General features: G+C 39.0%; 3 protein-coding genes across 4 annotated transcripts; 2 read left to right on the top strand and 1 right to left on the bottom strand.

The window, feature by feature from the left end:
* The first annotated feature begins 4,160 nt into the window (after window positions 1-4,160).
* MED20 (Mediator complex subunit 20) lies at window positions 4,161-4,897 on the top strand. The gene has a single exon (XM_065218157.1). The coding sequence runs from the start codon at window positions 4,207-4,209 to the stop codon at window positions 4,864-4,866; it is 660 nt and encodes a 219-aa protein (XP_065074229.1). The 5' UTR covers window positions 4,161-4,206; the 3' UTR covers window positions 4,867-4,897.
* On the top strand, window positions 4,809-24,483 carry LOC135698234 (uncharacterized). 2 transcript variants are annotated; one of them, XM_065218136.1, is made up of 5 exons: window positions 4,809-4,876; window positions 15,337-15,498; window positions 16,058-16,255; window positions 16,683-17,096; window positions 22,802-24,483. In XM_065218136.1, the coding sequence occupies exons 2-5, from the start codon at window positions 15,348-15,350 to the stop codon at window positions 24,433-24,435; spliced, it is 2,397 nt and encodes a 798-aa protein (XP_065074208.1). In that variant the 5' UTR covers window positions 4,809-4,876; window positions 15,337-15,347; the 3' UTR covers window positions 24,436-24,483. The 2 variants fall into 2 exon arrangements, with proteins under 2 accessions (XP_065074208.1, XP_065074202.1); XM_065218130.1 differs by lacking the exon at window positions 4,809-4,876 and adding an exon at window positions 15,249-15,273.
* LOC135698251 (uncharacterized) lies at window positions 5,034-8,368 on the bottom strand. Its single transcript, XM_065218146.1, has 4 exons — window positions 8,133-8,368; window positions 7,622-7,816; window positions 7,096-7,515; window positions 5,034-6,753 (listed from the first exon to the last, which is right to left on the bottom strand). The coding sequence occupies exons 1-4, from the start codon at window positions 8,335-8,337 to the stop codon at window positions 5,330-5,332; spliced, it is 2,244 nt and encodes a 747-aa protein (XP_065074218.1). The 5' UTR covers window positions 8,338-8,368; the 3' UTR covers window positions 5,034-5,329.
* Window positions 24,484-26,412: the final 1,929 nt, after the last annotated feature.

Below are 26,412 nucleotides of genomic sequence, written 5' to 3'. Positions count from 1 at the left end.
CAAACCGTTTGTTTACATCAGAATAAGTATTTTCCCCACGCAAATAACAGCATTTTTCATTCAAAATCTTGCCAATTTCCATCGGTAATTGTCTTATTGTACGATTTTCCACAAATCTGAACTGATTTGTACCTTTGTACCCTTATATCATAGAGGTAACTCTAAGACCAGAAGGTCCCGAAGAAACGAGCTCAACTTTTTGGCTCAGCTCTGGTACTATCATCGGTCCCAAGCTAATCGATTCACCCCTCGAAACTTAGGAAAATCCACTAACCCCTCATTTTATCTGTCAAACTTTCATAGCGAATAAAAACAAACATAGTGTAGTACTAGAATTTATACCAGAATGGGGTACGTAATCGATTTGCTTGGGACCAATAGGCTAGTCAAGTAGTAAGCCATTTTAAAATCGTTAGTTTCGTATTGATTGTTGCTTATACCATAGAGGTAACTCTAAGACCACTGGGTCCCGAAGAAAATCATTATTATTTTTGGCTCACTCAGTACCAGAACAACGGTCCCAAGCAGTCCCAAGCTATTTCACTCACCCCTGCATGTTCTGCATGAATCCACACACCCCTGATGTTATCTGTCAAACTTTCATAGCGAATCAAAACAAACATAGTGTAGTAATAGAATTTCAACTAGAATAGGGTACGTTAATCGTTTGCTTGGGACCAATAGGCTACTAAAGTGGTGAGCCAATTTAAAATCGTTAGTTTCGTATTGATTGTTGACACTACTATTAGATTGAACCTGGGTATTGCGAACACAGTCGATTTTATTTTGCAAGTCAGCAGGAAACAACTTGAAAATTTTCCGATGAAACATATTGTTTTGCTAATGCACTGCTCTCAAATTGCATATGCATGCTGTCAAAAGTTCATCCTTTGCTCCATAAATAACGTGTACATGGTGTTGGGAGTGCACCTACCCACATGACTCTTACAAAGCTTGTTTACATTCTTCCTTCAGCAGTTCGTTCAAGTTCGTTTGTTCGTTGTATTGTTTACTTTCGAGTGCTATAATTTCTCTTCAGGCGATTCTATTACTTATGGAATTGTTATTATTGCATCGCAAGATCGTGCCCTGTTTCACAATTGTAGAAATATACTACTAAATTCATTAATTACTAATAAAGCGTGTAATGAATGTCTTTCAATGTGCACAACCCGAGTTCCTTTTGATTTGGAAATTGGCCGCTATACTATTTTGCTACAAAAATCAACAGACAGTCTACGTGATTATCCTTCAGAACAAATCTTTTATTACTATGCGACGTTGGACTACTGTTATACACAGCTGAGAGAGGATGGTATTGAAAATTCAGGGAAAGAGTTTTCAACATACCTACATTCTGTTCCTTTCCCAGTAATGTTACCAAACTGCCACGAATTGAAGAGCTGTCTTATAAAATCGTTGATACGACATAGATTAAACGCGGAAAAAGTATGGAAAATGCGAAAAACTAAATACGATAGTCGAAGCATGTTTATTTGAATGTGATCAATAAATATTATGTACTGTTAATACAAACGTGGAAAAAAATTTATTGAACAAAGAGCATTAAAAATAAAGACTTTTTTTTGTTGAATTAAATGACAACATTTTTAACATTGACCACAATACTTCCTCTGCCGACGGAGATTGTTTTAGAACAGTAACACTTTTAGCAGCTCTCGATCGTTGGATTCTTTTTGACAGCACCAGTTGGATTCTTTTTGACAACCATTTCGTGTTTCTCCGCATCACTCAGGATTGAACTAGCATTTTCACCAAATGTACTAGAATGTTTTGGTTCTATCTCATTCACTCTACTCAAAACTGAAATACATAAAAAAATGACAAAATGATACGCACTCTTTGCACATTGTCAAAGAATCATTGTACACAAAATCAACTTTGTTCAAATCAAAACAAAAAAACTAACCCATCTGGTGGATGATGGCACAAGCTTCCAAGAAAATTCTATTACAGTGAACCACATTATTTTAATGGATTTCTTCGCCAGTTAGTCGTCTGTAACTTTTCAAAACGGAACAAAGGCACTTGCGTGCAGAAACTCGGTGAAAAACGCAATTGGCAAATATTTCGCTTCGCTTTGAACTGTAAAGCCTAGTATACAGATCGAAGCGAAACGAAAATTGAAGCACGCGAAAAATTATGAAATTTCGCTAACGAAAAAGGTTGTGAAAAAATGTTTGTGGAACATTTTCCAATTTCCTTTTTTCGCAGTTTACAGTTCATGTGAAACGAAATCGATCAGTTTACATCTCCGGTGAAGTGAAAATCTGACAGATACGCTCTTCCGAAACGTCAACTTTTCGCTTAGCTGCTGCTCTTTTCACGAGCGTTGCATGCGCGAAAAAAAAATAAACGTAAGCGAAAAAGATGCGATCCACAACATAAGATTTCACTGGATCGTATCTGTTTACAGTTAAAAGTGAAGCGAAATATTTGCCAATTGCGTTTTTCACGCAGGTGAAAAATGTAGTATTTTGTATGAGATTTTCGCTTCGCTTCGATCTCTATACAGGCCTTAAACAGATACGATCCAGCGAAATCTAATGTTGTGGATCGCATCTTTTTCGCTTACGTTTATTTTTTTTTCGCGCATGCAGCGCTCGCGAAAAGAACAGCAGCTAAGCGAAAAGTTGACGTTTTGGGAGAGCGTATCTGTCAGATCTTCACTTCACCGGAGGTGTAAACTATCGATTTCGTTTCACATGAACTGTAAACTGCGAAAAAAGGAACCTGGAAAATGTTCCACTTTTTTCGCTAGCGAAATTTCATGATTTTTCGCGTGCTTCAATTTTTGTTTCGCTTCGATCTGTATACTAGGCTTAAATGAGGAGGGGCTTAGGGAGGGGCACTTTTAGCGGAAATGGGTGGTGTCGCAGTTTACACATTTTATGAGTAGACCCCCTTTTTTCACGAAATGTGTGAAAATTTACACATTAATGTGTTTTCGCTGGTTACCGTAAAATCATAGAGGTAACTCTAATGGCGGTAAGCTCCAACTCGGATTAACTTTTAATACCGTCCCTGTTTGTATGATCTGAAAAATGTTTGCTCAGAATTATGTTGATTAACTCTGATGTCGACATCAAACCAGCCGGACATTCTTGATCGGGATTTAATCCGAGGATAATACCGGTTGGAGCTTACCACCATAAGACTAGAAGGTCCCGAAATAACGTGCTCAACTTTTTGGCTCAGCTCTGGTACTCTCTTCGGTCCCAAGCTAATCGATTCACCCCTCGAAACATAGGAAAAACCAATAACCCCTCATTTTATCTGTCAAACTTTCATAGCTAATCAAAACAAACATTGCGTAGTACTAGAATTTCGACTAGAATGGGATACGTTAATCGTTTGCTTGGGACCAATAGGCTAGTCAAGTAGTGAGCCAATTTAAAATCGTTAGTTTCGTATTGATTGTTGTTAGTATTGTCTCCTCTTCTCTTATAGCGAATTCGTTTATTATCGGGGTTGGAACCAGTTCCAACCCAGTGCGAAACCGAACTTTTTGTCAGTGCGAACCTCAACCTGAGCTGGGTTTTAAAAACAAACGATCAAACTGACGTTTGTCAGAAAACAAGCAGACCCAATCTTGATACCCGATCCAGGTTGAAACTGAATAATAAACGAATTCGCTATTAGGTATTTGCACCCAATGAGATACAGAGAGAGGTGAAGCAGATCGTGAAATATTGTTGTTTAGTATACCAAAAAATCAACGTAAACCCTGGGGGGGGATGTGCTGTCAAATCAGCCTACTGATCATCTTGTATGAAACTGGTTCTAAACGTAAACAAACGCTGTAGGTTTCTTATGGCTTGTTTACGTTTGGAACCAGTTATGCGAGGTAGGCGACGATTGTTCGTATTTGACAGCCACCTCCCCCCCTTGCGTAAACCACGTAAACGCAAGTAGTGACGTCACTAATTGCTTGTATCGTACAGGGGTTTTACTCACACAACTTAACCGATTGCTTCACCTCGGTAATCCAGTCATTGATTTGCACCGTCGTTTCCACGAGAGAAGAAGAACACGTCACAAACAAAAAGAAGCCAGTTGTCTCCTCTTCCTCTTAGGGTCCAACAAGCAAGCAAAAGATGAAAAACGCTTCTTGTGATCGGCCGGTGAAGTCAATATTACATTAATTTGTTATTTTTTTAAACTGGTTAAATCCGCTCTGGAAAAATGGGAGTTACAATTTTGCAACCGTACCCCGTGGAAAATAAATCCGGTTCACAAACAATCGAATTCCTAGTGAAACGTGTTCTCGCGCTTGGAGCCGTCCAAACCGGTCACTTTCTGGTGGATTGTGAAACGTACACCTCCATTCCGCAGATAGGTTCCACGAAAACTGTTCACATTCTCCACAATTCCGAACAACCGGCATCGGTGTTCTCCATTCTCGACACCGGAGCCAAGCAGATTCCTCTGGTTACGGATGGCTTGTTCGACTTGCTGATGAAACATATTTCACCAGTGTACACATCGAAGAAGCAAACGAAGATCGAATCCAAAGGACCTCGGTTCGAGTTTGGTGATTTTTTGATAAAACTTGGCAGCGTAACTATGAGTCAGACCTTCAAGGGAGTCCTGGTGGAGGTTGAGTACCGACCTTGCTTGGTGGCATCCAGCTGCTGGGAGCTGATGCGAGAGTTTCTGCAGGGTTTTCTGGGCTCGAACGTATCGAATTCAATTCCGGCCTATTTCACCCAGCGAATCAACATCAACACCAATCACACAAAAGCGAACGACATCTACCAACCAATCGATACCATAAACCAGTATCTGGAACATTTTACCACCTATCGGAAGCAGACGACGACGGCAGTTGCACCGAGGACGTGAGGTATTAGCGGTGAGTTATCAGTTTAACTTTAACATTTAAATTATTTGATAATATAAACCACATGTACATTAGGATAAGCGTGGATATTATTCTCGATGACCCTCCAGGATTTTCTTTCATCCGATTGTTTATGCGCTTAGGTAATTGTTCACTTATTTTTATCTATTACAATATTCGCATTGTCAGTTCATTTATTCAAAAATACACAACTGAGTTCACCGAGATCGAATTTTTCCACATGTCGGCAGTCATCGCACATAAACAACGGCGGATCCTTCGTTCGTTCTTTTACTACCTGAAAGATTTTCGGCAAGCTTCGAGGTACGCTTCGTATATGCCAGTTGAATCCAGGAAGTAAGAATGATAATTTGTCTTATTTGCCACTGGGTAGAAATGGGTTGTAATCCTCGGAAAACTACAAATGTGTTTCGTAGCAAAAGAAACTGCGCCATTACTGGTGGTTTATCCTGCATAGTTCCATTTGATTTCATTCTGCTGGCAGTTCCCAGATGTGGACGTTCCTTCAACTACTTTACCACTGGTTTTATCACTGTGGTGGGCATTTTCTTGGTCATAGTCACAGCCTCCCACAATCATATCGGTGGATTCTTCGGAATCGTTTTCAACCTTGATATCCATCGTCACATCAAATTCTGGGCTTAAAGTATCAGCATCCGGAGCTAGGCTTGTTGGTTTTGAGATTCCAACTGCCTTACTGGTAGAAGGATTATTAGCGAACTCTTGAATAACATCGTGCGCCGGGGATTCTCCCAGAATCAGAATGTTTTTATACACATAGGACAGTACTTTGTCCTCGTGAGACAAATCATCTGCTAGAGTCGTTTGGTAAAGATTTATTTTCGATGGACCCAACATCCTCAGCGCAGTTTTCAAGGCGTTTTCTGGTACTTCTATTTGCCTATCCTGTGACTCATCTCGAATGCCTATTGTACCACCAGAATCGCATGGCATCTCTTCTGTATCATCTGTAATATTCGAGTTGTAGGCAATACCTTCATTGCTGGACGCTGGGTTTGCAGCAAATACTCTACAATATTCCTTGAAATCTATTGCGTTTGAATTGAAAGGATATAATCCACAAACAGTGAATCCGTTCGTGATTGTAGATTTTTTCAATGATTTATACATTGCTTCTTCAAGAAATGACGCAAATGTGACCAACGTCATTCGTTTCGTTTTGTGAGCAAGACGCCAAGTCTTAACAATCCTAGTCCAAGTAGTTTTAAGCGGTTTGAATGCGGCCACATTAGATTGCTGGAAGATTTGTGCAGCATTCGGATACAATGCGATCAAAATGATGCCGTATTGTTTGCACATATCAGCAGCCTCGAACGCTATTTCGGATTTGTGACCATCCACGAAATATAGGACCGGAAATTGGGTGCCTCGTTTGACAAGTGTTGGGTACAGTACTTTAATGATGTATAGCGTAAAATTCCGAACATCTAGCCACCCGTTGTCGGACGTTCCTAGCCCCCAATCGCAAGGAAAGGATTGTTTGATTTTCTGAGTCAACCGCTTCATGGGAAGGACTACGTCCGGTGGAACAAAACTTCCATTAGCAATAAAAGTAAACATCACTGTCATGTTATGGTCTCCGTTGGTAGTTTCAATAAACGACACATTTTTCTTATGTAACCAGTCCACAACTCCTTTTGAAGTAGAGTGTAACACAAATCCCGCCTCATTGGCGTTCAAAATCCGCGAAGGATCTTTCAAAATATCTGTCAACTGATTATCTTCCAGATAGCTTAGAATACTAAGGAACCAGTTTCGTATATCTTTTTCTGTAACTTTCCCATTTAGATGCTTTGTTATACTTAGATCGGGATTGCGCTTGATAAAACACTTGGACCATGATTTCCCTAAATGATGAAATAGAAGATAAAATACTGTTATTGAAGTAAGCATGTAGACTACTGAGTATACGTTTTCCACCACAAGTTCAAATAGCATATGATCACATGAGACACATTAGAGTGATTCGAGATTTGGGCGTCAATCCCCGATTTCTTGCGTGTAAAAGCTAATAACACAGACAGGTAGAAGAATTAATCTTCTATCATTTGGTATAGTTTGTGTTTACGTGTTGTAATTCCGCCCAAATCTCAAATCATAAGGTTCATGTGAAATCTAAATGAATATTTTCCATTGAAAATGTAATTTATTTTTGGAGTATTGCAAAACAAATTCAAAAACATACTAACCTGGCTTATTGTCTTTGAACGGGGTCTTTCTGGGATGAGTCTTTAAATAGTTTGAAACCTTGTATTCTATGCGGCTCTTCGTAATTGGAAATCCTTTTCGTACCATATCTTTGATCCACTTGACTATTTCCTTTTCTTCATTCGTCGAGAATATTGAATATGGTCCACGTGTACCCTTATTTTTAAACACAGAACTCAGTCGATACTGCAGGGTGGCTCGTGGAATGCCGGTAAGCTTCGCAGCAGTATACAATAACAATGTACCGTTTCTGATTTGGTTGACTGTTTCCTCCAGATAAGACTCACTATACGTTATTAGTTTTGCTTTCCGACTCTTACTTTTGGTTTTCTGTGGGACAGTTACAGTTTCGGGAACTGGTTCATTTATATCTGGCTTTGGCGCTACTGACGAGTCGAGTTCTGCTAAAAAGAAAAGTAAAATTTAAATCTGGAGAAGTCAGACACGCCCCACGCGTTGGTCTAGAAATAGTTAGTCATTCATAACGTATGTAACATGCTACTATACCTGGGCTCGGTCCGGCATCTTCTTCATACGACGACGCTGCGTCCATGTCGATAAACTCAACTTTACAATCAATTAAATCGTTATCTGGTTCCATTTTAACACTGTCTGTCAGAGAGGTATTGTCATATGCAAGTCCACCCAAAGCTCCGGAAGTGGAGACGAAAGGAATGCTTTGTGTTGCGATTCGATGTGGATCTATTTAATAGGAGATATTTTTTTCTTAATTCATAAAATTTTTTTCGGCCTATTGAACTTTGCATAACAGTATAAAACTTTAAAAAAAAACAATTTCCGCTGTTTTGATGTGAAGCGATTATTAAAAAAAATCAAATATTTAATATAAAAGTTAACCAATCTACGGGATAACGATTCGAATAAATTTGGACGACTCTTTTGAAAGAACTAAGAACATCGAGTTGAGGAGTGTTCACCGTAACTGAAGTATTCTGTTACAATGTCGTTACCCGTGATTGTTACTACAATAGATTAGCACCGACATGCACATACTAACCTGACTGAACGGGAGGTTTTAAATCCGGAAGCTCCATTTTCTGCTGTTCGGACAATGGCACATACCGTTGCTTCACAAGAAACGCAGGCTGCTGCTTGTTCAGATGCATCGGATCATGCTGGTCAATTGCATCAGTTAACATAATGTGTCGTACCTGGTCATAAATTGAAGAGTTAAAACTGTTTACAAAAAAGATACATTTCATCCAAACAGTTTTTATGAAAAAATTCAAGAGGATAGGTATTTATTTTGAACTGAGCTTGACGTTTATTGTTGTTTGTATTTTATGTAGGGATGCCAGATGATTTTTTTTGTGATCTGCGATGAAAATTTAAAATGCCTGGAAATTTTCAAAATCGGTTTTGACATGTTTTGACTAAAATTTGGAGTAACATGTCAGATGGACCTAACTCAAAAATGTAAACACTTTTTTTTTGTATATTTTGCTTGATAACATGCCCTAATAAAATTTGTATGGTTATTTGCTTAACGACGTGTTTGGGGTATCATCCAAACCATTTGTGGAAAAGTTCGACAATTTGGGTTATCGTTCGTTTATGGTATTTTCTTATTAGGGTGGGCATTTTAAGTTTCAATTAATAAACTGAAATGCATAAAATACAAAAAAAAAAAAAAAAAAACATTGCTCAATTTTTGAGTTCGACTCTTTTAGCACCGGTGGAAACTAACGATTTAAAATTGGCTCACTACTTGACTAGCCTATTGGTCCCAAGCAAATCGATTAACGTATCCCATTCTAGTCAAAATTCTAGTACTACACAATGTTTGTTTTGATTTGCTACTAAGGGCCTGTTCATAAACTACGTAGACAGTTTTTTGGGATTATTGACCCCCCCCCTCCCCCTGCGTAGACAATTGTCCATACAAATGTTTTTAAATTTGTATGGGACGTGGATAATTGTCAACCCCCCCCCCCCCCCCCCCCCTAAACTGTCTACGTATTTTATGAACAGGCCCTAAGAGGAAGAGGTGACAATTGGCCAATGAGGTACCTCGTGAGGTACAGAGAGAGGTGAAGCAGATCGTGAAATATGGTTGTATTAGTAAACCAAAAAATCAACGTAAACACAAGTAGTGACGTCACTAATTGCTTGTATCGTACAGGGGTTTTACTCACACAACTTAACCGATTGCTTCACCTCGGTAATCCAGCTCATTGACAATTGGCTTCTTACTCTTTAATTTCTATCTCTATATCTACCTTCCTCTATGTCTATCTCTATCTTACGCACATCAAATCAGCCAATGACGAGCTGGTTCACGTTTGACAGAAAAGTGGTTCATTTTTGCCCCCGTATTGTCACCACTTCTCTTAAGATTTGCTATGAAAGTTTGACAAATAAAATGAGGGGTTCGTGGATTTTCCTATATTTCGAGGGGTGCATCGATTAGCTTGCGACCGAAGAGAGTACCAGAGCTGAGGCAAAAAGTTGAGCTCGTTTCTTCGGGACCTTCTGGTCTTAGAGTTACCTCTATGGTTATATTCTTTAGTTTAATTATGTTAATTTATTATCTGATCAGGCAAGTAAACCCGAGCATAAACCAGAACATTCAATCCGTCGAAAAGGATGACGGCAACCGGTGTCCTCTCGAGAGCCACGAATAAATTCGTATTCTTACGATTCTTCCCCATCGGCTGTTCTCATCCAGCATCACAAATGCTTCCAAGTAGGACTTTGCAATATGCAGCAAGAGATCACAAAATCCGTCAAGCTTTCCTTCGTTTCTCGTTTGTGCGCTTTATGAAATAGCGGAATTAGTGCAACACGAACGGATGACGCTACGTATTTAGGTTATATAATTATATGTACAATAATCCCCATATATATTCGAAGATTTGAGGCTTACCCGCATAAACGCGAACCATAAATTGACCTTACCTAAAATGGTTAAAAATTGTTTATAATCCCTGCTAAACTTTAACTGAAATGGTTATGGAACTTTACATGAACGTTTAATGATAAAGTTTCAACCTTATGTATTATGGTTTTTTGGAACTGGACCTTACAAATAATGGGTTGTTAAGAACCATTACCGTTCCAAATTCTTGTTTTCTCCATACATTTTCGGAAAGAGAACTATATTAGAACCTTTTAACTTATGGTTTGAGAACTTTAATGGTAATGGTTATGGTAGTCAGTAAGGTCCACGAATGGTTTTGTAACATCGATCAACTTTATGTGGAATATATCGCGAATTGGTTGCCTGTAATTTACTGATTACCAATTCACGATATATTCCACGTAAAGTTGAGCGATAATACAAAACCATTAATGGACCTTACTGACTACCATAACCATTACCATTAATGTTCTCAAATCATAAGTAAAAACGTTCTTATATAGTTCTCTTTCTGAAAATGTATGGAGAAAACAAGAATTTGGAATGGTAATGGTTCTTAACAACCCATTATTTGTAAGGTCCAGTTCCAAAAAACCATAATACATAAGGTTGAAACTTTATCATTAAACGTTCATGTAAAGTTCCATAACCATTTCAGTTAAAGTTTAGCAGGGATTATAAACAATTTTTAACCATTTTAGGTAAGGTCAATTTATGGTTCGCGTTTATGCGGGTAGGCTAGGGCTTTGGGGCGATTCAAATATAATATCCACATGTTACGTTTTCACGAAAACAACTACCGATAATATCGAGGGGGCGACACATCTAAATCTCAAGTCTAGGTGCTTATCAAATCTCCCACTAGCGAATCAATCTTCGAAAAATCTTCTTTCATTTCGCGGATAATATATAGCTATAACCTGCTTGGCTCGACAATCGAACGCGTGAATCAGGTGTAAGACTTGGGTGTGATCTTGGATGCGCAGTTATCATTCAAACAACATATTGCATATGTTGTCGATAAGGCGTCAAGAACTTTAGGGTTTATTTTTAGGATAGCTAAATACTTCACCGATATCTACTGTCTAAAATCTCTCTATTGTTCGCTTGTTCAATCGACGATTGAGTATTGTTCAGTGGTTTGGAACCCAAACTACAACAACGGTGCCGAGATAATTGAATCTGTTCAACGTCACTTTCTTCGTTTTGCGTTGCGTAGATTGCCTTGGAATTATCCGTTTCGATTACCCAGTTACGAAAGTCGTTGTCAACTTATCGACCTAGAACTTCTCCGGACTAGAAGAGACACAAGCAGAGCCCTAACCGTGGCCGATATCCTGCAAGGAAGGACAGATTGCGAGGCTATCCTGAGGCAAATTGACCTGAATGTTCAACCCCGACCGCTTCGTAATTATAGAGCATACGGTGCGATTTGCGGACTGCAGACCCGCATGAATGCGAACCATAAATTGACCTTACCTAAAATGGTTAAAAATTGTTTATAATCCCTGCTAAACTTTAACTGAAATGGTTATGGAACTTTACATGAACGTTTAATGATAAAGTTTTAACCTTATGTATTATGGTTTTTTGGAACTGGACCTCACAAATAATGGGTTGTTAAGAACCATTACCATTCCAAATTCTTGTTTTCTCCATACATTTTCAGAAAGAGAACTATATAAGAACGTTTTTACTTATGATTTGAGAACATTAATGGTAATCGATATCGTAGTCAGTAAGGTCCATTAATGGTTTTGTATTATCGCTCAACTTTACGTGGAATATATCGTGAATTGGTAATCAGTAAATTACAGGCAACCAATTGGCGATATATTCCACATAAAGTTGATCGATGTTACAAAACCATTCGTGGACCTTACTTACTACCGTAACCATTACCATTAAAGTTCTCAAACCATAAGTTAAAAGGTTCTAATATAGTTCTCTTTCCGAAAATGTATGGAGAAAACAAGAATTTGGAACGGTAATGGTTCTTAACAACCCATTATTTGTAAGGTCCAGTTCCAAAAAACCATAATACATAAGGTTGAAACTTTATCATTAAACGTTCATGTAAAGTTCCATAACCATTTCAGTTAACGGTGCCGGTGGTGTAGTGGTAAGCGTGCTTACCTCTCACCCCAGCAGGCCTGGGTTCAATCCCAGTCGGCCCTGCTGGGATGTTCTGAGGCATAACATCTCTGATCACGCCTTCCTTCGGATGGGAAGTAAAGCCGTTGGTCCCCGGTTCATGAGTTGATGGGTCGATAGGTAGGGTCCAGGTGTGGGAGCTGCCTTCCTGGCACGTCGGTAGCATTGGTGCTCAGCACGGAAAACAAGATCGACGGAAAAAACAAACCAAAGGAGAACCATTTCAGTTAAAGTTTAGCAGGGATTATAAACAATTTTTAATCATTTTAGATAAGGTCAATTTATGGTTCGCGTTTATGCGGGGAAAATATTCAACAGAGTTGCATCTGTTTTCGACTCGGTTCTTAACAACCCATTAAAGTCCACTTCGAAAAAACCACAATGTACAAGGTTAAAACTTTATCACACAAACGTTCATGTAAAGTTCCATAACCATTTCTGTTAAAGTTTAGCAGGGATTATAAACAATGTTTAACCACTTGCGGTAAGGTAAATTTATGGTTCGCGTTTATGAGGGCAGACCTTGTAATTGACATCGCTTTCGAACTACCTACTATAAAACCACAAACGAAGTGACAGACGACTAACTGGCGAAGAAATCCATTTAAATAATGTGGTTCACTGTAATAGAATTTTCTTGGAAGCTTGTGCCATCATCCACCAGATGGGTTAGTTTTTTTGTTTTGATTTGAACAAAGTTGATTTTGTGTACAATGATTCTTTGACAGTGTGCAAAGAGTGCGTATCATTTTGTCATTTTTTTATGCATTTCAGTTTTGAGTAGAGTGAAAGAGATAGAACCAAAATATTTTAATACATTTCAGTGCCAACATTTCAAAGGGGCGTAATTGCATTTGTAAACAATGTCTTTAGCCGTCAATTTCTCGCGAATAAAAGCTCACTCATGAAAAATAATGACACCAATAGGTAGAGGAATGTTTCCTCTACCATCTAGCATTGTTATTTTGAAGGAGTGAGCTTTAAGGTGCGAGAAATCGACAGCTAAAGCCATTGTTTACAAAAGCAATTACGCCCCTTTGAAAAGTTGGCACTGATTTGGTGAAAATGCTAGTTCAATCCAATAGTAGTGTTGCCATGTGGTACAATCCAGTAGTAGTGGTGTTGCCATGTGGTACACTGAAAAATTGCAATAGAAGGTTAGTCACCAAAGTTTTCGAGCCGCTCCGTCTGTCACTTCGTTTGTGCTATTGGTCCCAAGCAAACGATTAACGTACCCTATTCTAGTCGAAATTCTAGTACTACGCAATGTTTGTTTTGATTCGCTATGAAAGTTTGACAGATAAAATGAGGGGGTATTGGTTTTTCCTATGTTTCGAGGGGTGATTCGACAAGCTTGGGACCGAAGATAGTACCAGAGGTGAGCCAAAAAGTTGAGCACGTTTCTTCGGGACCTACTTGTCTTATGGCGGTAAGCTCCAACTCGGATTAACTTTTAATACCGTCCCTGTTTGTATGATCTGAAAAATGTTTGCTCAGAATTATGTTGATTAACTCTGATGTCGACATCAAACCAGCCGGACATTCTTGATCGGGATTTAATCCGAGGATAATACCGGTTGGAGCTTACCACCATTAGAGTTACCTCTATGCATACCATGGTTATAACATGTTATAGCGCTATCTTGATGGTGTTTTCTGTGTTGCAATTATTTTACAACCGTTATAACATGTTATAACTCTCCAGTCTGGACAGCGTTTAAGGCATTTTACGAGACGTTTTCGAGTCAGCTGTTTTTTTTCTGTTTACCTATTTAGACGTCACGTAAAATAGCTTATACTGAAGTCCTAAAAAATCAAATACACGGTAAGCGCAAAATACCCAATAATGACTACAAAGTAAGCATTTTCGAGGGAAACTGGGACTACCCATTAAATTAGTAAAACTTTACCCATTTATGAGTAATTACAACTACAAAAACAAGTAGTAAGTATTCATTTTTTAGTAACAAATACTCATAAATGGGTAATATTTTTACTCATTCAATGGGTAGTCCCAGTCTCCCTCGAAAATGCTTACTTTGTAGTCATTATTGGGTATTTTGCGGTTACCGTGTAACGAAATGAAGATTTTTTTCTAAGGCCGACAACATAGTAGAAGCGATTCGATGCGATAGCAATTGGCAAAGCGAAATGCAGCGGCAAGCGAAGCAACCTATGACATAGTGAAAGCGTTTTTGAAAACATTACAGTCGCGCGCGCAGGGCAAAATATTTGTTCAAATTTGTTATTCCTCACTAGAATCAGTCCACTTGCGTTCGAAGGCGTCAAAACACAACACGAACAGCTCTGTCGCTTTGCTGAACGCTTTACACCTCTTCGCATCGCTTTCACTATGGCTGGTTTGGGCGATTCCCATAGAACGCTCATAGAGGGTGCTTTCACGCAAGCGCTCCGCTTATTGCCAACGAATCGAATCGCTTCGAATCGCTTCTACTATGTTGTCGGCCTAAGGCTCTGAACCATTTGGTGGATTTTTTTAACTTTTGGTTAAAATTTGACAGATGGAAAGTTATTGATTAACCCTGCTATCCGAGCATGGTTATTTCTGACAGACAAGAAGTTAAATTTTGACAACCGTGGGTCGAAAACCGGTCGATCGATAGCACGGGGATTTTCGAACATAGAAAATAACTTTCGAAATGTCACTTTTAACCACGAGTTAAATTTAACTCGGCAAATGGTTCACAGCCTAAGGCTCTGAACCATTTGGTGGATTTTTTTAACTTTTGGTTAAAATTTGACAGATGGAAAGTTATTGATTAACCCTGCTATCCGAGCATGGTTATTTCTGACAGACAAGAAGTTAAATTTTGACAACCGTGGGTCGAAAACCGGTCGATCGATAGCACGGGGATTTTCGAACATAGAAAATAACTTTCGAAATGTCACTTTTAACCACGAGTTAAATTTAACTCGGCAAATGGTTCACAGCCTAAGTACACCTGGCATCCCTGACTTTCTGTGTCTCCCTCCCAGCCCTGAATATCAACAATAATAAACCATAAAGATAAACATCAATGCTCGCTAGGTTCAAAATATTCCCATCTGTCGTGTAAACATTATTGTTTGTTTGGATCTAAGAGGGTTTGGATGCTCTTAAAAAGTAATAATTTTTTAAATGTATCTTTTTTGTAAACATTTTTAACTCTTCAATAATTCAAAATAGGTACGACCATTATGTTAACAGATGCTATTAACCAGCATGATTCGGAGCAATGGGACAAGCAGCAGCCTGTGTCTTTAACGGAGCAACGATATGTGCCACTGCCTGAGAAACAGAAGATGCAGCTACCGGAGGAGATGTCACTAGAACCTCCCATTCATTCAGGTTAGTATGTGCATATCGGTGCAAATCTATAATCAGTAATAATCACGGGTAAATAAGTAAGGACATTATAACAGAATACTAATTGAACAAATTTTGATTCAGCTACGGTGAACTCTCGAGTTAGTTCTTAGTTCTTCCAAAAGAGGCAGTACAAAATGTATTGGAATCAATGTCCCGTAGATTTTATTAGCTTCCATATTAAATATTTGTATTTTTTTTTAATTGCTTAACATCAAGAGATGAACCAGACGACGGCTGAAAGTCTCTTGAATAAAGAAATATAAGACACATCAAAACAGCGGAAATAGATTTTTATTATTACGATATTGTCCCTATTTAGGACCCCTTTAATATTAACGATCCTTCATGCATATTAACGGAGTTAAATAAGATTTTTTTAATTTGCGGGTTAGCGGGTTCATACTAAAAAATACAGATTACCGGGAGTCCACGGTAGTTTTATACTTTTATCGAATATATAATATTATTTAATATAGAATATTTGCACTCATGTAATGCCATATACCATTAGAAAACAATTTTATCTCTAATTAAATAGATCCCCATCGAATCACATCACAAAGCATTTCTTCCGTCTCCAATTCCGGCGGACCTGCAAGAGGTATTATACAGAACGACACTACATCTCTGACAGTTGATGTTAAAATGGAACCTGACAACGATTTAATTAATTATGAAGTTGAGCTCCTCAACATGGACACAGTGTCGTATAAAGAAGATACCGGACCGAGCCCAGGTATAGTAGCATGGTACATACGTTATGAATAACTAATTCTAGACCAACGCATCCACGAAAGAAAACTCCCCAATCAAATAGAGCAAGTTTCCTCTATCATGATGGCCTGAATGACCGATATTTATACATAGTTGGAGATGCTTAACGTCAAATATCAGACCTAAAGTGGTCATTTCATACGATAGATGAGGAGATGAAATTATAGAGTTGATATCTCCGTTACAGTACGGCAGTGTGAACATAGTATATAGAGAGAAGAAAGCGAGCAAAGATCAATTTTGAAAAAGGTACGATTGGGTTGATCAGGTTGATTCTATTATCTATATACAATTTTCACATTTCCGTACTCTAACGGTACTATCAACTCTATGCTTTCATCTCCTCATCTATCGTATAAAATGACGTATTTATCTTTACTTTTTAACAGAACTCGAGTCGTCAGTAGCGCCAAAGCCAGATATAATTGATCCAGGTCCCGAAACTGATCCACAGAAAACCAAACGTAAAAGACAGAAGCCAAAAGCATCAACATATAGTGAGTCTTATCTGGAGGAAACAGTTAACCACATCAGAAACGGTACATTGCTAGTGACTGCTGCTTCGAAGCTTACCGGCATTCCGCGAGCCACCCTGCAGTATCGGCTGAGTCCTGGGTTTAAAAATAAGGGTACACCTGGACCACATAAAATATTCTCGACGTATGAAGAAAATGAAATAGCCAAGTGGATCAAAGATATGGTACAAAAAGGATTTCCCATTACGAAGAGTCGCATAGAATACAAGGTTTCAAACTATTTAAAGGCTCATCCCAGAAAGACCCCGTTCAAAGACAATAAGCCAGGTTAGTATGTTTTTGGATTTGTTTTGCAACATCTTTGGTATTATGCCCGCGTATCCCGCTATATTTCGCAGTAAATATTTTCCATTAGAGAGGTAATGCAGAGGATAATTTAATAAGATACAAAAGGTAGTGGACTGGCCCACATTTATATGGGGGAAATTTTTTACCTTTTTTTCAAACGGGCCAACCCCTAGATTTGTGCCATTAGGTGAGAAAACCCACTCTCTGAAAATTTCAGCTCATTCGGATGTAACACGAGCTGCCGCTTTTGATTTAAAATGTATATGGGGATATTGGTTGAAATGTATGGAGAAATAACATTACTTCACTCTTTCGTGCATAGAACTGGTTCAGCAAACTCGATTAACCTCAGAATTTCAGCACACGGAGCTTAAACTATAAGGAACAACTTTGCTGAAGACAGCATCACGATTCATGTTAGTGAATTGGAGATATTATTTAATTAAGTGTATTCTGCTCGTATAGTGCAACAAAATACAGGCAACTTATGCAACGTATCAACTAGATTACTCCTAAAAATAAAAGTTCATATTTTCCACAGGCCAACGTCCAGGCTCGTGTCTTTTGGTGCGATAACCACTATCTGAATGATTTAGCCCATTTTGACGTTACACGGGCTGGCGTTTTATGTTTAATGTGCATATAGCAGATTTCTTTGAAATGTTCATATACAAAATGCTCATATACATTCAAAAGCGAATATCTCAATAAAACTAACTGGATTCATGATGCAATATTGAACAAAGTTGTTACTCATTAATTGAACTACTAGTTTTGAAAATCTGAATCAAATCGAGAATACTTTTTTATGATTGATAGAGTGTAGGTGTGTCATTTTTTCATTTATCCAAATTCCCCATACAAAATTCAAACTAAAAGCGCCAGCTCATCTTAGAACCAAATGAGCTGAAACTTTCAGATAATGGTTTTCTCACCTTAAGCCACTCATCTAGGGGTTGGCCCGTGGAAAATTAGCACTTTTATTTTTGTGGGTCAGTCTAATAATAATAGTGGACAGTCGGCCACAAGAAGACACTTTCTTCAATGTTTAAAAAAATACTCAGAGTTCTTATCAGAACTTCCCTTGATTTTTCTCCTTCTTTAACTTTTTCCCACCCATGGCTACTCTGGCGCGCCATGCCCTTTTGGCATTGTGTGCTATACATTTCTGAAATTATAACCTATTTTTGTAAAAGTATTGCAGCACAGTCTGTACTAGTTCTTCTATTATCGGAAAGAAAATCTAGGCCAATATCTCAAGACATTCCAGAGATACTAGTTAAAAAAAAAATATGCCAAAACTCTGGGCAAAAAGTATTTTCGGGTTGTAGGGGTAAGAGGGGCATAGTGAACAGGTGGGGCATAGTGAGCATCCCGTAGCATGATCTTCCGGCCGTTCGGAAAAAAATTGGTTGGTGGTAGGATCAATATCATAATGATATTGAACCTACTACCAGTTGATTTGTTTCATGCAGCCCCACCTGTTCACTATTCCCCTCCTCCCCCTATGTGTACTACAAATTAAGTCATGAGTATAACACATGGACCCTCCCCATGACTAGTTTTTGCACCTTGTTGCTGGTGGGCATGCTTTATAGGGGGTGTTGAAGACGGTAGGTTTATGGCCGGCGTTGCTGGCTCATGCCGCGATAGAATGGCGCCATGGGCAGGCGATGGAAATTACTAAGCTTCCCATCTCTGATGCAGGCTTGATGGAGCCTCGCTCGCGAATTTAAAATGAGCCAAGCGTAGCATTTTTCTGAGGAGTCGAATGCCTACTGCCAAATCATTCCACTGAGCTTCAGAGCTTGTGAGCGAAGGGGGATAAAATGAGAGTGATGTTTGCTGCCATTCATGTTCATGTTTTCTATCACACACTCTAACTCTCACTCTGGGTAAACTCTGAGCTTCTTGCGTCGAACAAAAAAGTCATCTGGAGTCTCGAAAAGTGCACCTCACGTCAAATCATCCTCTCGCTGAAGTTCACTCTCCCTCTCTCTCGAGTTTTTGTATACTTCTTCCATATTCCTGCCGCCACTCACTCGAGGTGAGGGCTGGCTAAACTCGCAGGACAAGAATGTTTTAAAACCTCCGGTGAGTTTGAGGAGTTTCACCAAGCCTTCTCTGATGAACCACTGCATGCGAGAACCAAAGATCTAGTTCAGCAGTGATAGTATCACATTTGTTACTCCTTTGTTTGAGAGCCGCGTTGTAATACGCTTACGTATAGGCACTGACGTTGGGTGCGATACTGCCGGGTTTTTATATACTGGCGGGATAGATTTCTTTGGGTTTGCAAGGGAACTATACTATTGAAATATTTCAGAAAGTGCCCAACAGTGCTCCTTCTATTTGCGTGACAAGCATTCATTGTTGTTTTCATTGAAGTATTACTTAGGAAACAATGTTAAACACCATTTTTGTACATGGTATTGCAACTAATCTTATATATGCTTAATTTTGATTTGGAATAAGTGTTTGAACTATGTTTCGGGATTTCCACTGTGGCGTACTATCTATTATGATACATGATATACATATATTTTGAAAATCAGCTAGGAAACTAACTTCAAAGTGAAGCATTTTAGTCACTTGAAGGTGTCACCTGGGACGAACTAAGATATAATAAATATAGATCAAAGTCAAAAGTACTTACTTACCTTACCAATCAAGCTAAGGCCTTGTTGTCCTCTGCTGTCCGAAGAAGTCGTCTCCACTCTACTCGATCCATGGCCACATTTCGCCAGCCTCGTAGTCTGTGAAGGGTCCGCAGGTCACCTTCTACTTGGTCGATCCACCTTGCCCACTGCGCGCCTCTTCTTCTTGTTCCTGTTGGCTCGCTTTCTAGAACCATTTTCACTGGGTCGCCGTGCGGCATTCTTACGACGTGCCCAGCCCACCGTAGTCGCCCAATTTTTGCAATGTGGACGATGGATGGTTCTCCCAGCAGCCTCCTCCACGTTCCGTCATCCATCTGCACTCCACCGTAGATGGTACGCAACACCTTCCGTAGAGGACCACCGGTCTAATCAGCGTCTTGTAGACAGTCAACTTCGTGCGGCGGCGAATTGTATTCGACCGGAGCGTCCTCCGGAGTTCAAAGTAGGCACGATTCTCTGCCATAATGCGTCTTTGAATTTCTCTGTTGGTATCATTTTCGGCGGTCACCAGTGTGCCCAAATACACGAACTCATCGACCACCTCGATTTCGTTACCGTCAATCTGAACTCGGGGTGGGAGGCTAACATTGTCTTTCCTAGAACCTCTTCCTTTCGTGTATTTTGTCTTTGATGCGTTGATGGCAAGTCCAATTCGTCTAGCTTCAGCCTTCAGTCTGATATACGTTTCCGCCATCGTCTCAAAGTTCCGTGCATGTGATGTCAATGTCATCGGCGAAGCCAAGAAGCTGAATGGACTTCCTGAAGATCGTGCCACTCGTGTCTATCTTCTGATCACACCTTCTAACGCGATGTTGAATAGCAGACACGAAAGTCCATCACCTTGCCGTAACCCCCTTCGAGATTCAAAGGGACTCGAGAGTGTCCCCGATACTCGAACAACGCACATCACTCGATCCATCGTCGCCTTGACCAATCGCGTCAGTTTATCCGGAAATCCGTACTCGTGCATAATCTGCCATAGCTGATCTCGATCGATTGTGTCGTATGCGGATTTGAAATCGATGAATAAATGACGTGTGGGCACGTTGTATTCGCGGCATTTCTGCAGAACCTGCAGTACTTGTAACACGTTTAATTTTAGAAGTGCAGGTACTTAATAAAGCATGGGTTATGATTGATTAGATAGATTAGAGATTTAAATTATTTATTAAATTAGGCTAATCATATCATAATCATTAAATGAACTTAAATAAGAAAATTCAGAAAGTCTAATAATATTAAGTAGATTAACAAAAAAAATAGGATGCGGGAGGTCCTCTTAGGGAGGCAACTAAGCTTTAAAGTTGTAGAATAAATCTTATATGAAGAAGAAAGGGGTTCTGATTGGGATAGTGATGATAGCTCGCTAATACCTTCGGTCTTCCTGGGATTCAGCGATGAGGAGGATCCGTTTGCAGGAGCCGACAGCAGTTGAACTTCAATAAGAAAACGCAAGCAGACCAATAGCATTAAGCAGATTAACAAGGAGAGGCACAGTTTAGGAAATAAGTATTAGAGGTGACAACTAATAACTTTTGTATATATTGTTTTCCTCCTGAGTTTATTGTACTCGATTACTATATTATTCTCTCAATACGCGAAATCTCTGATATATGCGGTTAAAGCATTTGAGTTAACTTATTTCTTTTTGTTCTAGTACTTACATCTGTAAACAGTAGTAAATGTTAATCTATGAACTAAACGCTGCGTGACTGTAAAATCGATCTTTCCTTATGTGGTATTGATGCATCGATGTATGTTTATCTTTTAGCGGTTGTCGGATTGAACGCGCCTACGTCTACGAAGCTCACGCAGAAGTGATTCGCAATTCGGTAGAGCTTGCCAAATGAATTTTGAGCTTATGTAGTTTAGAATTTGTTCGGTGCGGTCGCGAAATTTTGAAATGATTGATACGTGTGGTAAAATAATTAATTTAAAACAAAGCTCAATAGTAAAATAACTAGAATATATAGAGAGGAGACAAAAATTAATCAGCTTGCTAACATAGGTGCCACTCTTTAAGTGATAATAAGCCTTTTTTCTCGCTTCGGTTGTTTCGCACGGCGTTCGGAATTCGCGCGGTTTTCGTAACTTACATAATGTAGATATTTCGTTCGAAACAGATTTACCTACTTATTCAATCGGTTTACTACGCGGTTTTATCTACGCGCACACGTCACAGCATTTTTTCCATAACTATCTTGAAACAATACACACGGAATCCAGTGTTCAAGATGCCAAAATAGGCTAGTCCGTCTGCTGTATTGTCAAAGATAGAAGCAACAATTATTCAAATGGGTCAAGTCTTGAAAACTAAGCTGTCACGCAGCTCCAGCTTGATACCCAATAAAAAAAATATGAGTATTACACATGGAGTTTGGAGAAATTCGTTAGTTCAAGGATTTGAAAGTTTGATATCGGAATACATTTTTTAGAAAAGATTTTTCCTTCTTTCAAACATGAGCAGTTCTATCGAGAACTTTGAAATATTTCTGAATTTTATAGTATTTTAATAGTTCAGGCATAACATTTGATAACGGCACAAAAGAATTTGTAAACAAACTTTCTAAGGCCCTTTACACGCGATTCAAAGTACGCCCACGCAAAACAATACCACTTTCGGAAAGGTGATAGTTGCCCCTATCCGATGATGTTGATGGTTTCCGTGGGCGTACTTTGGTTTGCGGGTAAAGGACCTTAGAAAGTTTGTTTACAAATGCTTTTGTGCCGTTATCAAATGTTATGCCTGAGTTGATGATTTTGTGGAAGGCTTAATGAGTCCCAGTAATAAGTTGTGCATAAATATTCAATCGATTCTTTGTTCTACTGCATTTTATTCAAGAATTTTGAAAATTTATAAAGTAGCCCGTCCAGTCAAAAGAAGTCCGCCACGACGCGGTACTTCTGGTACTTCTATGGTCAGTGATAAAAACCAAAAAAAAAAAAAAATCCGAAAAAATATTTACTATTTACGAAAATGTCTACATGGTTACTTCTATAACTTTATTTCATTTCATCATTTAGGGAAATCATGGTCCAATTGTTTCATCAAGCGCAACCCCGATCTAAGTATAGCGAAGCATCTAAGCGTGAAAGTAACAGAGCAAGATATACGAAACTGGTTCGGCAGTGTTCTAAGCTATCTGAAAGATAATCAGCTGGCAGATATTTTGAAAGACCCTACGCGGATTTTAAACGCCTGCGAAGCGGGATTTGCCTTACACCCTACCTCAAAAGGAGTAGTGGACAAGTTTCACAAGAAAAATGTGTCGTTCATTGAAACTACCAACGGAGACCATAACATGACAGTGATGTTTACTTTTGTTGCTAATGGAAGTTTTGTTCCGCCGGGCGTAGTCCTTCCCATGAAGCGGTTGACTCAGGATACCCAACAATCATTTCCTAGTGATTGGGGGCTGGCAACGTCCGACAACGGGTGGATAGATGTGCGGAACTTTACGCTATACATAATAAAAGTACTGTACCCAACACTTGTCAAACGAGGCACCCAATTTCCGGTCCTATATTTCGTGGATGGTCACAAATCCGAAGTAGCATTCGAGGCCGCTGATATGTGCAAACAATACGGCATCATTTTGATCGCAATGTATCCGAATGCTGCACAAATCTTCCAGCAATCTAATGTGGCCGCATTCAAACCGCTTCAAACAACTTGGGTTAGGATTGCTAGCATTTGGCGAATTGATCACAAAGAGGAACGAATGACGTTGGCCACATTTGCGTCACTACTTGAAGAAGCAATGGATAAATCATTGAAAATATCAACAATCACGAACGGATTCACTATTTGTGGATTATATCCTTTCAATTCAAACGCAATAGATTTCAAGGAATATTACAGAGTATTTGGTGGAAACCCAGCGTCTAGTATTGAAGGTATTGCCTACACCTCAAATATTACAGATGATACAAAAGAGATGCCATGCGATTCTGTTGGTACAATGGGCATTCGAGATGAGTCAAATGATAGGCAAATAGAAGTACCAGAAAACGTCTTGAAAACTGCGCTGAAGATGTTGGGTCCATCGAAAATAAATCTTTACCAAACAACTCAAGCAGATGATTTGTCTCACGAGGACAAAGTACTGTCCTATGTCTATAAAAACATTCTGATTTTGGGAGAATACCCGACAAGCCTAGCTCCGCATGACGATACTATAAGCCTAGAATTTGATGTGACGATGGATATCAAGGCTGAAAATGATTCCGAAGAATCCGCCGATATTATTGTGAGAAACTGTGATAAAACAACTGGCAAAGTAGCTGAGGGAACATCCACATCTGGGAATTGCCAGCAGAATGAAATCAACTCGAACTATGCAGGTGAAACCAGTAATGGCGCAGTTTGTTTCGCTAAGGAACACATTTGCAGTTTTCCAAGGATAAATATCCATTTCTGCCCGGTGGCAAACAAGACAAAGTATCATTCTTGCTTCCTGGATTTAACTGGCATGTACATAGCGTATCTCGACGCTTGCCGAAAATCTTCCCAAGAACCAGTATCTAGTAAGGTCTACAATGAAATATTGCTTAAAGAACGAACCAAGGATCCGCCGTTGCCATCCAGGTGCGATGACTGCCAACATGTGGAAAAAATCGATCTCGGCGAACTCAGTTGTGCATTTTTGAACAAATGAATGGACAGAGCGGATATTGTAACGGATAAATATAAGTGAACAACTACTTGAGTATATATATAATTGATTAAAAGAAAATCCTGGAGGGTCATCAACGCTTTATCCTAATGTGCGGTATACGCAGGGGGCGCATACAATGGTGAAGGCCTTGGTACGGTCTATTGTGCGTGCGAGTGTGATATTTTTTTAATAACAATAGAAGCCGCAATCAATATTATTCTTAAAGCGTGTTGATTTGCCTTAAATGACCTTGAGTATGCGTGGAGTGCGATCTTTTGTGCGTACGAGTAGAACAAAGGGATAAGCTAGAAGAGCATGATCAGTGATTGCGGTGGTTCAAGTAAAATTAAATAATGCATTTCTGAGAACATGACGCTGCAAAATCACTAGGCCATTCGGGTGAGATATTTTCATTTTATCTATTTATATTTCATTTTTTACTGATTTATCAAATGCTCTATATTGACGAATAGAGTTTCCTAATCAATCACCCTCCTTCACTCTAAAAAATCTTCACGTTCGGTTTACGTGAAATATCACGTACCTGATCTGTATATATAGAAAATCTCAAATGTTACGTGACGTTAGTAACTTTGACCTGCATTACACGTCATGTTCACTAAAAATGTTGGTGAAATTGACCGTATATTCACGTAAACAGATTTAGTGTATTTGTGTTTGTGTGTTTGGGATTTCGATATTTACGTGAAACGAGATTTACGTGATTTTCAGGTTCGCAAAAAAAATCAATATGGCGTCACCGAGCGTGGTGGAAGAACTCCTCAAAAATTCAAAACTCCTCAGCGCTTGCTGCAAATGTTGGACGGTAATTAGATTCTTTTACATTAATTTATTTATGATTATATGTAGCTTTTTCTAGTTTTATAATTTCAGACGGTGACATCAGCATTTTGAGTCTGCAAACAGGTGTTAATATTTTGTCAAAAATTAAAAAAAACTCATACAAGTTTCTACCTTAATCAATTAGTCAATATTTTTCAATTTTATGAGTAGATATAAGTATTAATATAAACACGTGAAATTTAAATCTTCCCGATAAAATTGCATAATATTGGCTGCTTCTATATATACTTCCCATTATTCTCATTAAAAAATCACGAACAAACTACATGAAAAGCATTTTAAACAAAACGGAATGTCACGTAAAAGTCACCATATGTCCAGTAGTTTTCACCCCGATTTCACGTACCATTTAACCCCAAGCTCTTCCATAGCACAATAAATCGCCACCATCATTTATATTTGATATTGACCATTAACCTCGGAAACTATTTGCATATCAAGCGAAAACGTAGTCCTGTATTGTCGTGAAGCGTTATGGTTCTCAGATGCTCGATGACCCTGGAGATATCGTTTTTGCTTACTGAGCAGAAAATCATGGGTTTAATCCCAAGTTCTCCGTCATGACTCTTAAAATTCATGATCACTAAACAAAATTAATATGTTTTTTCGATAGCCGGCTATCGAGAGATTAGGGGACATTCTTTTGGTTGCATCGCCAACTTGAGGTGAATCTTAACCGAATACCCTACCCAACCCTCCAACTCCGTAGCACTTATTAGGGTGTCGCTAAGTAGGTGGCTTCTCGTTAAGTAAGTACTACTTCAACATTTCCTTCCCTATCCCTAGGTATGGTAAAGATGGGTGTGGCCGGGAATAGCGACAGTCATGCTTCTGTTACTCTTGTTTAGATTGGAACCAATGTTTACTCCCCAGCATTATTCCTGAAAGTAGTCTAACTGAGAATTTCAGAAGAGACGTGAGTGTCGCTAGTATCCAATCTACGAAGTATATCATAACAACGCTAACGCTATCTATGAAGGTAGTATGGGTTCCCTGAACCTTCTTAAGTAGATGTTGGATTAACTTTCCCTCCCTTCCCCTGCGATTGTATAAGGATGTGGTCAGGTGTATAATGCGATGCTTGTTTTGTAGATTTTATTTTTGTGTTGGGAA

Source organism: Ochlerotatus camptorhynchus, unplaced genomic scaffold, assembly GCF_037179485.1.
Source record: "Ochlerotatus camptorhynchus isolate MF236.1 unplaced genomic scaffold, CSIRO-AGI_Acam_v1.1 ptg000008l, whole genome shotgun sequence".
Lineage (NCBI taxonomy): Eukaryota > Metazoa > Arthropoda > Insecta > Diptera > Culicidae > Ochlerotatus > Ochlerotatus camptorhynchus.
The sequence above is the reverse complement of the archived record's forward strand: the minus strand, read 5'-3'. Positions and strand labels throughout refer to the sequence as shown.